Source organism: Argiope bruennichi, chromosome 3 (assembly GCF_947563725.1).
Source record: "Argiope bruennichi chromosome 3, qqArgBrue1.1, whole genome shotgun sequence".
Classification (NCBI taxonomy): Eukaryota; Metazoa; Arthropoda; class Arachnida; order Araneae; family Araneidae; genus Argiope; species Argiope bruennichi.
Window position 1 is genome coordinate 75,666,438 of NC_079153.1, and position 14,894 is coordinate 75,681,331.

Here is a 14,894-nt window from a genome sequence, read left to right on the forward strand (position 1 = left end):
ACAAAAGTAGACTTATTGTTACGTCTTTTGTTACAGATAACAAATGTAAATTTCTTATTTAATTGAATTAATGAAATGTTTAGAGATTTGCTAAATGTAAATGGTTTGTTTTGAATTTAAAAGTAATTGAATTGAATAGACATTACTTGTTTTCGTCTCTTGTATCGCTACATGAAATTATGAAAATATTTGAAAGGGAAAGTCTTTTATAATGTTCTAATCTTTTACAATAAGAAGAAAAGGGAATCAAAATTCCTCTAATTTAAAATATATAATCTATTTTACAGCTTAAAATTGTTTGAAACAGACAGTTGACTGAAATATTTGTTATAAATTTACGGAGTATTTAATAATTATATATAAAGTTTTAAGAAGAAAATATTTATTTAAAATTACATTAGATAGTGAATAATAAAGAGTTTATACCATATGAAAAGTAATTATAAAAGTTATTTTCATACCATTCTGCTAAATGAAACAATTTTTTTATTGGTATTCATATTAACAATTGCCAGGGAAAAAGAGTTGTTTAAAGTAAGAAATGAAGCCTTTATTTTTCAGTTGCATATTCTTTTAGCCAGATTAACATCTCAATATCTGATGGCTTTCTTTTAGATTAATTTTTATCATTATTCATATGCAACACTGCCTAATATGTCCAAATATAGTTCCATTTTTTTATAAAAAAAGACTCTATAATTACATCTGTTCAAACTTTATATAATTACTAAGATGTTATTAAGGGAAAATCATTTTGTTTTTCTTAAAGCGATTACTTATTTATTAGACATTTAAGGTAATATTTTCATCAAAGAACCAAATATTTTTAAAGAATTTAAAGAAAAAGCAATTTGTAAATAAATTTCAAATCAATTATTTTTAGTAGTTCCGTGATAAATGTTTCATTAGAAAACGAAAACGATTCAAAGGATAACCACAAACTGGCCACTCCGACCCCACCGGAAGGCACACGGAAAAACTTGAATGATCAGACCGCCGCAACAGCAACATTAGTGAGAAGTGTGGTTAAGTCTTAAGGGTCATCACCGGCCACGGTACAACCCTTCCCTAAGAAAATGCGTCCCGTCATCGATGGGAGAAGTCACCCCCCCCTATATGGGTGGCTAGAATTAACCACCATACTAGAAGCTTCTCATCCTCAATTACGAGGTGCCCCACCCCTGAGACCGATTCAAAGGATATGAAAATGGGAACTAAGAGCAGGGTTAGTTCTTATTATTAATATGAATATCTTTGGAGTTAATTTGGTCATTTTTTTCTCAAGAAGGCCCAAAAATAGTTTATAGCGCTATCACAATTTTGTAAAGCTAAAAGAAACTTATCCAATGTTGAGAAGTGCCCATCTTAAGTGTCAATTTATTGGGTAAAATGTTTTCTTCATTTTTTTTCTCAAGCATGTCAACAAAATGATTTTACAGCTCTTTAACACTGCTGAAAGTAAGTTTTTGTAGTGTTTAAGGATGTTCATGCAATGTCCAGCCAATTTGCTGAGTAAAATACTTAATTTTTAACAAATATTATGGATCTATGATAGTTTAATATTGCACAACCATTGTGATTCTATGCTAATTTAACACTGCTGAAAGAAAGCATTTTCGATGTTTAAGTGTGTCCATCTTAAGTGTCATTTTGCTAAATAAAGTTGTTTTTTTTTCATATACGATAACGAAATGGTTTAATGGCTCTATGACAGTTTAACACTGTACACCTATTATGGATCTATGACAATCTAACACAGCACAACTATTATGGTTCTATGACTTTACGACAGTTTAACACTGCACAATTATTATGGCTCTATGACAGTTTAACATTGTACAACTATTATGGCTCTTTGACAGTTTAAAACTGCACAACTATTATGACTCTATGACAGTTTAAAACTGCACAACTGTTATAGTTCTATAATACAGCTGAAAGAAAACATTTTCAAAATTTAAATGTATCCATCTTAAGTGTCAGTTTACTGAATACAGTGTTTTATTTTTATTTATCCATTTGTCATACACGACAACGAAATTGTTTTTATGGTTCTGTGTCAACTTAACACAGAGCCATAATCAGACAGAAACCTTAATCAGTGTCGATAAGTCAACCTCAATAGATTTAAGAATTTTTTTTACGTGTTACAGCTGTGATCGCCCGTGACGGTCCTGTGATCACAGGTGGCCAGGCACACTATCGCGTGGGTGATCTTCTCGACGTCAACTGCTCATCTACCAAATCACACCCCTTACCAGAGCTGCAGTGGTTCCTCAACGACAGAGAGGTAGGCACCATCCTTCTCAGGTTCTATAACTATGTGGAGATTATAACTAGGTAATAGCATTTAAAAAAAGCATAACAGATTTTTTTTTTTTTACCTGAATTTTGAAAAAATATAGATCAACTTATTTCTACTTGAAAATTATAATCAGTTTAGGAAGCGTTTACAACAAATCTTTTTGTTATAGCATGTAGTGTACTTAGTGTAATGGTATACTTATCGGCCCTCTTATCCATATTTAGCCAATTTATATTTACCAAATGGTAGTATTCACCCTCCAGAGGCGGAGTGCCTACTATGAACCTTGGAAGCTAATTAGAGCCACTGGATTGAGGGGCAACAGGCAGAGCGAATAAAATTTTCCTTGGCCAAGTTGTCAAATAATTAGATTTCTATAAATATAAATTATAAGAGTTATAAAAGATTAAGACATTAATCTGTGCTTATATTGATTTATTGAATTGTTATTATATAAATTAAATTAATTAATTATTCATTATATTTTGGTATATTAATTAATTTAACTACTTAGATCATATCCCGCTTAACGAACACCATAAAATAATTGTGCTTATTGTTATATTTATTTGAATTTTCTTATTTCCTCATAATCTATCATATTATTTGTAAGTAATGGAAGCCCTAACTAATAATTATGGTATGATTAGTTTTGAGCGATTTATAATAATTTTGCTTATTATTATATTTGTTTGAGTTTTCTTATTTCCTCATAATCTACCATAACAATTAAATATTTTTATTTATAAGTAAATGAATCATGAACTAATAATTATGGCTAATTTTCAACAGTTTATACTATTGATTTCTTTTTTTACATGTTATGAGTATTCAGAAATAAGCAAATAAAAATATATATGTTTTCATTAAGCTATTAAGGCAAAAATTTAAACTAAAATAAATCATTAATATGTTGATTAATTTAAATATGAGTATAAATTGGAAACAAATTTGGCAAATTAAAGCCAGGTCTCATTATGTGCACTGCATGGGGCAGCAAAATATCTAAATGCACTATCAAACCTCACGATATGTATCTGCTTTACAATGCTTGTTTCCTAAATTCATATCATGCACTGCTTTCGAGTGAATAATTCTAACAGCCTTTGTATTAAAATAAAAAAAAATCATTTTGTTATCAAAATGGTTTACATACATTGGGCATAAGTGATAGACGACAGTTTCTAATTTAAGCAGTTTTAACCATTCCCACCACAGAGAGCATTTTGCTGCTCGGATATTAATCGGTATTTCATTTTTTGAATAATATTATGAGATTTTTGTGGATTGATTCCAATAAGGATATTCTAAGTATTAGTTTTTGTGGAAATTTCTTAAAATGATTCCTAAAAAAAAAGTTTCTACAGTAGTATCAATTCAGTTTTGGAAGCATAAAAGAAATGTGCTACTACTATTTGATTCCGTGACATAGGAAACGTGAAGTTATATTACATGTAAAGTGATGTTTTCATACATTCATTAATAGTAATTAATGTGACGCCATGAAAATTTACTACGTTCCTTCAAATTTCAATTTCAAATTATCGACATCTTATTGTACGTCCTCTTTGTAGGTGAGCCAAGATCATGTCATCCGGTATCGTAATCAACCAGGACTGCTGGGTCTTCGCATGCAGGTACAGCCCCATCACCTGGATGAGAATGAGGAGATGCGACTGAAGTGCACGGCCACCCTCTCCAGGGTCATCAACACGAGAAGTGAAGAGACAACACTCGGTGGCAACCACAGGACATCTGGACTCACGGTAGCCGAGAACTTCGGAAAAGGTTTGTCTTATTTTCAAATGATATTTGAAACAATGTTGAAGAGTTTATAAAGAGAAAGAGTAACATCAGAATAAAATCTGGTTATCTTGATCTCTATCTCCATATGAGGAGAAAAATACATTGTTTTACAACTCACTTTAATCTGCCAGCGCGCTTAATTTTAATCACTATTTCGATATAGCGTTTGCGAAGATTCAAATATTTCTGCAGAGAAGCGAATTTCTCATTATATGTAAATCTATAGCAGTCAAATATAAAATTATACTCAGAGTAACCTTTGAACTAAATTGGAAATGGGGGCGTCCTGCAGCATTAACATCTATTGGTCCAGTATAAATATTCAAATCAAGAATAACTGAAAAAAGAATTTTGAATCGAAACATTTCAAATTTTTTGACTAAATATGTTCTTGTATCTTTTTGTAAGATCTAATTGTGCTAAATGTTTCAATTCTATTCCAATCTTGTTTTTTCGGCTGTCATTTGACCAACGAAGCTGCAGTCATGAGACATTTAAGAAATCATTGATTCAATTAATTAATTTCAATTAATAATTCATATTTAAATAACATATTTTATGAATAAATTAATCAATTAATTAAATCAAGATCAAAATCTAATCAATTCATTTCAATTCTACTCTAATCTTTTTTCCTACAGTGATTTGTTCATCGAAACTGCAGTCGTGAGCCGTTTCAGAAAGCGTTGATTCAATTAATTAACTTTAATAATACATTCCAACTGAATGTTTTCCAGTAAATTTCTAACAGCCATTCATTACCTTAATTTTTTTTAGATCAAGACACCAATTTCATACTCTCCATTATAATGACCAAGACTGAAACTTAAGAGCCTTCTTTAACTAATGCACCTTAAGTTTGAAAATTCCCTAATTGGTGACATGAAAATAATTTAGAATGCTAAACTCTTTCAGTTATTTTCAACCCTTTTTCTTAAATTCTATTCAATTCTATTAACGTTCTATCTATATTAATTCTAAAATACTATTATTCCATCTGCTCTATTAGAGCCTCATTCTTTTATATTCAATACTAGCATTCAAATCCTCGAAATTCTTTTATAAATGATATGAATCACGAAACGCTTCAAATGGCTTTCTCTAAGCCATACAAATTAACACCTTGATTGCTGTGGGAGTTACTGGTGGTCGGAGGGTCCTTATAAATTACATTGTAAGAAACTGAGGGTGGCAATGAACAGGTTAACTTTGTCTTTTGTTTTATAAGCTAAATAAAAGAACCATAAACAAATAATTTTTCTTTTCTTTTTTTATGCAGTATCAGAACGAAGCAGTAGCAGCAACAGCAACAGTGCCGTTAGCACCACCTCAGTCTGGAATGTGGCAATCTTTCTGGGGCAAGCCTTCCTTCTGGTGACGCCCCTGCTTTGACACTCGTGAGCTGGAGATTCGAGGTTTCCCTCTAGGAAACGACCTGCACTCGAAACTTCTAGTCAAGACTGCTGGACGGACTCCTCCCGAGTGCGCGCGTTAAGGGCCAAAGTAGATTTGTGTCACAGATGCAAAAACACTCTACAGATGAAGTCTATGGAATTGTTGTTGTTTATTTTCTGTTTTTCCTGGATGGAAGACAGTTGCTAACCGTGGTTCTATGTGATGTTCATTGCCGGCGACATGGGCATGCGCGCATTGCAGTTTCAGGGCGGACATTGTCTCTGAGTTGACCTTTTATTACAGTTGAAATGGTCTCTAAAATTCATATAGCTTGTCATTGAGCATGTAAATATTAATTATGCCAGGAAAAATGAGCTCTGTAAGGTTAAATAAGTGAATTATGAAGTCGTAGCAATCAGCAAGTATCTGCAATTAACTAAACAGTGAAATGACAGTGTTTGAACATATGAAGGGGATATCACTGTATTTGGATTAAAATCTTTTCTTTCATTATTAAAATTAATTTCATTCTAATGTGATTAATTGACTTCTTTTAAATTTTTTTTCTTGTTATGAATTTATTTCATAAAAGATTTTATTTAAATTGATCCTTTCTTTCTGTGATTATGATTTTTCTTAATTTGTATGATTTAAAAACATTTAATCAAGAAGTTGAAATAAATAATATTTGTATTATTTAGGCTTAGAACAGCGTTGTTTTCGTGAAATGAAATGTAGAACAATAATAATTATGAAGAAATGAATATCATTTATAAAACTAAATCATATAAACGTTTTAATATGTCATTGCAGCACTTGTTTCATTTAAAACATATGTATGAAATAAATTAATTTTTTGAAAAGTAGAAAGCAAAAATTACTGAATAAAATGTTAAAATGTTAAAATTTCTGAAAGAATTAATTTAATTAATTCTGTACAGTTTTAGTTTCGGTCATTGTTTTTACTATAAACCTTTTTAAAATAAATTCAGAAGTGACTGTATATCAACTAATACTCTATATATCATCGAATTTTAGTATGTCACTTATTTTTGCCAATTTTTTTTTTTATCTAGGATAATATTTTTGTATTGTATTATAGTTTTATTACATAATTATATTAACTGATATATAAATACACTTTGTAACAATACACTTCTTGTAATCTGCAATTTCGCTGAAATAACCTTATTCTTTTGTTGACCTAGAGACTGAGGCAAGACGCGCGTCCGCATGTTGTTCGCGAAGTGAACTTTGTATATTTGTATATTATATGCATGTAGCATCGATGTACCCAACTGAATTCTGTGTCAAACTGCACCGTTGTATATGAAATTGTAGAATACTTGCAATCCAGCGACGGGGTCTCACTCGAACCGACTTGTGCAGAGTTATGTGTTTAGTAAAAATGAAATTTTGCTCTCAATGATGGGCATAACTACGTTAAACACTCAGTTACAATCTTCTGGGAATTCGAACGTTATTCTAAAATAATAATGTTTTATCCTTGTTATCTTATTCGTGAAATTTAGCGTCACAAAAAATATTTATTTTTTATTAGTAACAATATTTTTTAATCTTATGTTGTTTTTGTTTTCTGAATGGTAAATATGTAATAATAGAAGTTGCAATTTTTAGGGATATGCGTATTTGTTTTAGTAATTCACATATCAATTAAAACATATTCTTCAGTGCGGAAATTAAGTTTGAATCATCAGTCGCGAATTACAAAAGAGTGTTTTTCCTCCCTATCTTAACATAAAATAAACTACTTACAATATTAATGTGTGGAGAATCAAAGGTGAAAAATCGTTATTTATTCTTTACCTTTTACCTTGTTTCTCACATTTATAAAATCCAGGTTAATTACATACAAACATTGTATCCTGGTACTCAAAGGAAATCTTTAAGAGGAAGTACTTGAGTTTATAAATTAAACAACGAACTTTAACAACGACTTATTTTTCTTCTATGTAATTATTTTTTTGTTCCTCTATCTCATTTTACCTTTCATTGCCAATTCAAAAAAATTTGTGAAAAATAATGAAATTCCAATTTAAATTTTTTTCTTCTTCTAAAGAAGTACGATATTCATAATTTTTCTAATGCTTTCTGTGGATGAAACCATACAAGTGTATGATACATTATTATTAAATTATACGACTATTAGAAGTTCAAATAATTCGAAAGATTCAAAAATAGTCTAAAAATTCTCATCAAAATACTGCATGATTCAAAGACATGTTTATGAAAAATTTTCTACATATCATTTTATAATGATGAAAAGAAATTCTTCTTTTATTTTTTCTCATAATTATTATGATTTCAATTCTTCGGATATACAACTGAGATTTATTTCAATCTAAACAGTATTTTTTTAATCTTATATTTTCCAAATTTTGTAGTTTTTAACAGTATTATCCTAAAAATAAGTATTATCCTGCTTAAAAATTACAATTATTGTATAATTAAATTAATCGATTACCTATCGGAATATTTTGCTTAACATGAGCTTTATGCTCGCATTTACGACAGAAGCTAAAATAAATTCACATGTTTAATAAGAAATTCGCTAAATTGAAATCGAAAAATAAACAATTTCTAACTTATCAGTCTCATCTAAATTTTAGAAAAGTTTAATACTCTATGAATGCATGAAAATAATGAACTCTCTGCCAAGAAAATTTCGATTGGGACACACAAAAAAATATAAAAAAAAGAGAATTTTTATTAGAAAAAAATGTGTTATTTTATGATTATAAATAAAAAAAAGTTAAATGATGTGCATGTGTATTTTTTTATGCCTTGATGTAAGAATGTTGTTTATACAATCGAATGACAAAAACTGAATTCTTATATTTAAAAAAAAATGTAATGATTCAGTTTCTAAATGGTACATAAGGCTTGTAAGTTTTTTTTCAATTAAAAACTTATTTACTGTCCGTACAAATTCCAGTTAACATCGTGGAATGATCGCTTCTCTAATGAATAATGCATTTTAAGGATTAATGTAGGAGGTCCATGAAATAAAATATTCAATTCAAAATATCAATCCCAGATTATGAGCTGGTCTTTATTATGAACTCAATTTAAATAATTATATTACTTACAACACATTGATTGCCAAATATTAAAGCATTTGTGCCAGAGACGCAAACAGTGTGTGTCATTGAAACATCAATACGGATTCACAATGTCTCGAGTGTCATAAACGAAGAAATCAACATACTGAATAACACAAAATTGATATCCAAGACAATTATATACGGAGTAATGATACATTGTACAATTACCCATTATTAGCCCTTTTAGTTGTCACTGACCATAAATTTCGTTTTAACAACTTCTTAACTTAAATATTCATGAATGTTTATTGCACAAGCTTTACACAATTTAAGTAAGTGTGTGTGTGTGTGTGTGTGTGTGTGTGTGTGTGTGTGTGTGTGTGTGTGTGTGTGTGTGTGTGTGTGTGTGTGTGTGTGTGTGTGTGTGTGTGTGTGTGTGTGTGTGTGTGTGTGTGTGTGTGTGTGTGTGTGTGTGTGTGTGTGTGTGTGTGTGTGTGTGTGTGTGTGTAAGAATTTCAAACAATAAGAAATGCATTCTGGAATTTAGTATATTTAATTTAGCTTTGTTTAACTATAATGTTTTGTTTCGAATATATTCGAAGGCTATTTCGAGACGGGAAGTAATTTCGAACTATCAATAGAAGACGAGGGAAGCAAAACGGTCTTGATGTATCATGATCTGAAATTCTGCAATCAAAATAACAAAGATATGCAGTTACATCTAGAAATGTGATTCTCTTATATCTAAATAAGATTTTCTGCATCCAAAGTGTAGCAAACATCTCGGTATAATACACAGTTATAAAAGAAAAATGAGATAACTAAACGGAATGTTGCTCCTGTAAGTGAATGTTGAAATATTCACTTACAGGAGCAAATCAAACATGAATAAACATGATTAAATATACCGAGTTTATATTATTTACTCAGTTATAATTTTGAAATGGATAATTGTTATCAAGTACTGCCAACTAAAATGAAGAAATTTCCCTTAGATGACGATACAAAAATGCCTTCACTTCCAAGCATTTATAGCATTATAACTCTCCATTTCAACAACTGTAAAATCAAAACTAACTATCAGCCTCGTCTATTATTTTCAATTTCAACATTAACAAATTCATACGAACTGGCTGCTTCTATCCAAAGCAATGTAATAGATCGGCATTTTTTATGTTTTTAAATGCAGCCTAGCAGCATAAGCAGTCCTTTGTTTTCCCTTTCCCCCGCAAGTAATATTAATAACTTTTTGATTTCATTTTTAATTATTGAAAATAAAAAAATCATAAATTAAATCAAGGAAGATCAGTCATTTAAACAAAAATATTTATCAGAGAAAATAAATTTATTGATTAATCAATTTTTTCCCTAATACTTACAGATTTCTATGGAGAAAAAATTAAATTAAGGCTTCCAAACGTTAATGTATGAAAACTACTATTTTCTTAAAATGTCATGCTGAATGTCATTCATTTTTTTTGTATATTTCTGTGTGGGTTTTTTCCCTTTTACGGTCATTTAATTATTGGCCTTTTGATTCGGACAGCGCCAATATATCCCCTATAGGCGACTTGTGAATGTTAATTTCTTTCAGAATTTTGCTCTCCATGCTTTTCATAGTTTTCATATAAAATTTGGTTTCAATCCATTCATTAATTTTAGCTACAGATGGCTGCATACAAAGAAAGAAGTCCTACGTCCACCCTATATTATAAATTTTAAAAACGAAACATCATTATAAACGAAATTGTTTTTATTTTAATACTGCTAAAGGACACAAAAATGTACTGCAAATAAAAAAAAAGTTTGAAAATTATTAGAAAAAATTAAAAACTAAGAAAAATTCTATTATATCAATTTAAACTATATTGCCGAATGTATAGGTTAAAAGAAGAGCCGTTTTTAATGATACTAAAAGCAACTACGAGATACGCTATGAATTCAAAATTCAAAAAAGCGTTTCACACTTCGAATTTAAAAGGTGAAAGTCATTTGGTACTCTTTAATCCAGGCTAAAGCTTTCACAAGCTGGCCATTGGCAAGATTGTTCATGCGTTCCACGAAGTTCTAAAAACATCATCAATAATACGTGATGATGTGTCATCTTAAACTTTCACCAACTTCGCTTGATTTTTTTTTCGACGGTTGTCCCAGTTTGCTACTGAGATTAATACATTGTTGTTCCATTTTTCACTTCGTCGTCTAACCGTCGCTTCACCGACTGTTGCGAGTGCAAGAGGCGGACAGAAAAACACTTTTGATCTCTGGTCTGTTCAAGATTGGCCTTGCATATATTCATTGCACATTTAAAGGTAATATTGACATATAATTCGTAAGATTCGTTTCTCTTCTGGCTGTGTTACAATACAATCACATTATTCTGATTTCTATCAACTTAAATCTTGGCTGAATAGGCACCTAAAAATCAAATCATGTTTGTTTTAAACCCCCGTCGAATTAAAATATGTTTTTTAATTCGACGGGGGTTTTACTTTTTGATTTTTTTATTAATTTAGATTATCTGGCTCTTTTGTTTCTATTCTATTTCTGACCTTCTTTGCATCTTTGAGTATCTAGCAGAGATAAAGAAGTATAGAGAAGAAACTGACAAATCCTCAAAGATCACAATAGTTCTCAGGTCTGAGAGTCTTTTCTGACTTTCCATGAGCAATTCACACTACGTTTTGTGCTTCATAATATAAGGAAGAAAAGTGACTATATATTTTGGGAGTTGTCCTTTCTACCGATTGGTACCGGAGTTTGTAGCTAATCTGTAATTTTAACTAGAAATCTATACACGAAATTTCCTTTATCTCAATTAGCCGGGGCGCGGTGGCCTGGTGGTAAGGTCTCGGCATGTGAACCGTAAGGTTTCAGGTTCGAGACCCGATTTCACCGAAGAACCGTCGTGTAAGGGGGTCTATTGCATGTTAAATCCGTCATGCCAAACGTCATCCCGCTGGTTTGGTGTGTCATGGAGAGGGGGATGCCAGTTCAGGTGTCGTTCTCGTCATCTGACTGCGGTTCAAAATTACGAGGTTCGTTCCAAAATAGCCCTAGTGTTGCTTTTCAACGGGACGTTAATATAACTAAACTAATCTTAATTTGCCATTTTGAAACACGTTCACATGCAAGCGACTACATTCAGACCTACCAAGAGTCATTCCGTTAACGGATTTGGTCCAAATTTAAAATATGTTTCAATTTTGTTAACAAAATAGATATTAAATTTCATTCCTATGAGTTTTTGTTTTTTAACTAATTACATTTGCATGCATATGGATAGATTGACATACTTGTCTTCGACGGACTTCGTCCAAAATATGATGGGAATCTACAAATTTGGTGTACAATTTACGCACCAAACTTCAAAGCTTTATCTCAATGCATTTTTCAGCTGTCGTATTCCCATACAGACGGAAGATATAGTTCCAAAAATTTGCTTAGTAAATAAAGGAATTTCTGAAACTCCAGTATTCAAATTTTGGATGATTGAATGAAGTCTTGTAAAATATCATCCTCGACAGATGGTCTTTTATAATGGAAAAAAAAAATAATGAGAGAAACACAAATACACGGTTCCATTCTTCAGAACTTCAATGTAATGTGACTAAATTCATGCATTTTCATGAGAATATAGCATTGTAAATACATAGGAGTGTTTTGCGCTTTTAAACTAGAGATAATACACTGATGCACACCACAGTTATAATTCTATAGAAAATTCTGAGCAAAAATCAAGCATGCCCGATTCATGCGTAAAGTAATCGCTGGGAAGTTTCAAGGAAAATGTATAATTCATCAGAATTCACGAACTTTCATTTCATTTCTGAATTACATATTTTCATGATTTCAAATAATCAATTTTGGAAAGCCGGTCGATAGAAAAAAAATCGTGTTTTAATCTTTAGTTTCAGTTAATCGAATTCTGTATAATCTGAAGTAATCATGATTACAATCATTTCGCATAATCGAAAGTATAGTAAAATGTATAAATACATCAAGGAATAAATAAATTCAACTAATGTAGCGAATTTCACAAAAAAGTTTGAACTCATATTATAATTAAATGTGTGTCAATCATTCTAAAAATACCATAAAGAAGTACTGAATGAAAAATTTGTGGACATTTAGCATGTAAAGAACTGGTTTTTTTGCTTTTGTTTTTAATATATATTTAATTATATTTACTCTCCGATTCAAAAAGCATGAAACTTGTTTTGGGATGGATTTGGTAATTTGAACGGCAGAAAGATAACAAGAACAAAACCCTTTAAAAATGGGGGGGGGCATTTTGTTCCTATAAATTAAGCATACATCAGAATTTCTTGCATGATCTGGGACTCTTCAGTTCCAAAACGGAGAACTTACCCCTGGGCCACCGTTAACCACTTTAGATGTTAGTTTAATTCATTGAAGGCGTAATCAAATGAAGGTGTTCGTACACACTAGAAGATTTTTTTTTTTTAATTTTAACTTTAAAAATCCAGTTTTTTCACAGTAGGTCTTTAATATATGCTTAAATTAATTTCAGTGAAAAAAATCATATTACACTAATTAATTAATGAGCTAATTAGCATATTTTTTTAATCATGATATCTTAAATTCTAATTTGCACAGACACACAATTCAAGTTGGAAATTATGTCTTCATGTTGTCTGCCTCAATCAAGTTATAGTTTAGTTTAGTTTAGTTATATTAACGTCCCGTTTGAAACAACACTAGGGCTATTTTGGGACGAACCTCGTAATTTTGAACCGCGGTCAGATGACGAGGACGACACCTGAGCTGACACCCCCTCTCCACACCACACCACACCAGCGGGAAGACGTTTGGTCAAGACGGATTTAACGTGCAACAGACCCCCTTACACGACGGTTCTTCGGTGGAATTGGGTCAAAACCTAAAACCCTCCGGTTCCGAAGCCGAGACCTTACCACCAGGCCACCGCGGTCCTCAATCAAGTTATAAAAACATATAGTTTTTTTTTAACAATTTTTTTCTTCAACGATAAATAGAAAAAGCAAGATTTTTTTTCTTTAATTTTAACTTTTAAATAGCTATGAAAAATGTATTTCTATAAATATAACTTTCATTGAGGTACAAAACATTTACTGTTTTATACAGATTATTTTGATATATAAATAATTGTATTTGGTTCATTTCTTGTTGAGTTATGATTGTTTGAATGAAGCAACATAGTGGAAAAATATCATTCTTCATAAAATGAGTTTTAAAAAAAACGAAACTACAATTTTTAGTGTAAGTATCTCTAGAAAAATAATTATGACTCGAGAAATATTCCGAATATGGACAACATCTTAGTATCGTTTGAAAGCTAAAGGATCAGAAAACATTATTAAGCAATAAAAAAAATATTCGACATTTTGAACGATTTTCGAAGTTTCAAGTGTGTACAATACTTTTTCATAATTCTGCTTAAATATCTATCTTAACATTAAATGTGAATAAAACAAGGGGGGGGGGATAAACGATGTGGAATTTTCCAAGCACATGATACTTATCTAGAAAATGTTATTTCAAAACCAGATTGATTTTAAAATCTAAATTTCACATCGAGTCTTGAAAATGTTTGTTTAAAAATCAGTAGTTTATAATTAAAATAATAAAATCAAATGCATGAAAAATTTAAAGCAGCAGTTCATAATTGAAATAATAAAAATTAATTGCATGACAATTTTAAATTAATCTTCTGTCCAATAAGGATAAGCAAATCAATGACGGAAGGACGAAACATTTAACACAAACTTTGCTAAAAATGACGCAATCAATTAAAATGAGATATTTGGTGAAAGGTTTATTACATTGACAGGAAATCGGAGATGACTCCAGGTATGGAGAGAAAGTTTGGAGATAAAGATACCTTCTCAGGTTTCACATTCGATATCTGACCATGATTATAAATTACGAATGAGACAAAAGTAATCCTCGAGTTTCCTCCAAACAGGATGTTGGAATAACTGAGCAAATAAAATTAGCTGTGGCTCACTAGACAGCAAAAATGTATGCATTAGATGCGAAAGGTTTTATCACAAGTGTGAAAAAATCATTACAATCTGCTTTCTTAATTACACTGCGTAAAAAAAGTAGAAGGACAGTGTCTTTTTGCCAATTAATATCTCTTATTTTCTCCTAATTACTAGATATTTATGCAGATTTAATTTAATAACCCTTGTTTTCATTTTAGGCAAAAATTAAACATCTACCACTAGTATTATTAAGAAAATTAGTATATATAATTTCCGATGAGTAAAAAAAGTAGAAGGACATTTGCTAATATATATAATTTAGTGAGTTGTTCT

General features: G+C 30.7%; 1 protein-coding gene across 1 annotated transcript in view; it reads left to right on the top strand.

Moving 5' to 3' along the window:
- Positions 1–8,287, top strand: part of LOC129963371 (cell adhesion molecule 2-like) — a 347,066-nt gene extending 338,779 nt beyond the window's left edge. Inside the window, exons 6-8 of the mRNA XM_056077707.1 lie at positions 2,154–2,290; positions 3,880–4,093; positions 5,391–8,287. Coding sequence (XP_055933682.1) covers positions 2,154–2,290; positions 3,880–4,093; positions 5,391–5,503 — 464 coding nt within the window. The 3' untranslated portion in view covers positions 5,504–8,287. The remainder of the gene's footprint in view (positions 1–2,153; positions 2,291–3,879; positions 4,094–5,390) is intronic.
- The last annotated feature ends 6,607 nt before the right edge of the window (positions 8,288–14,894 follow it).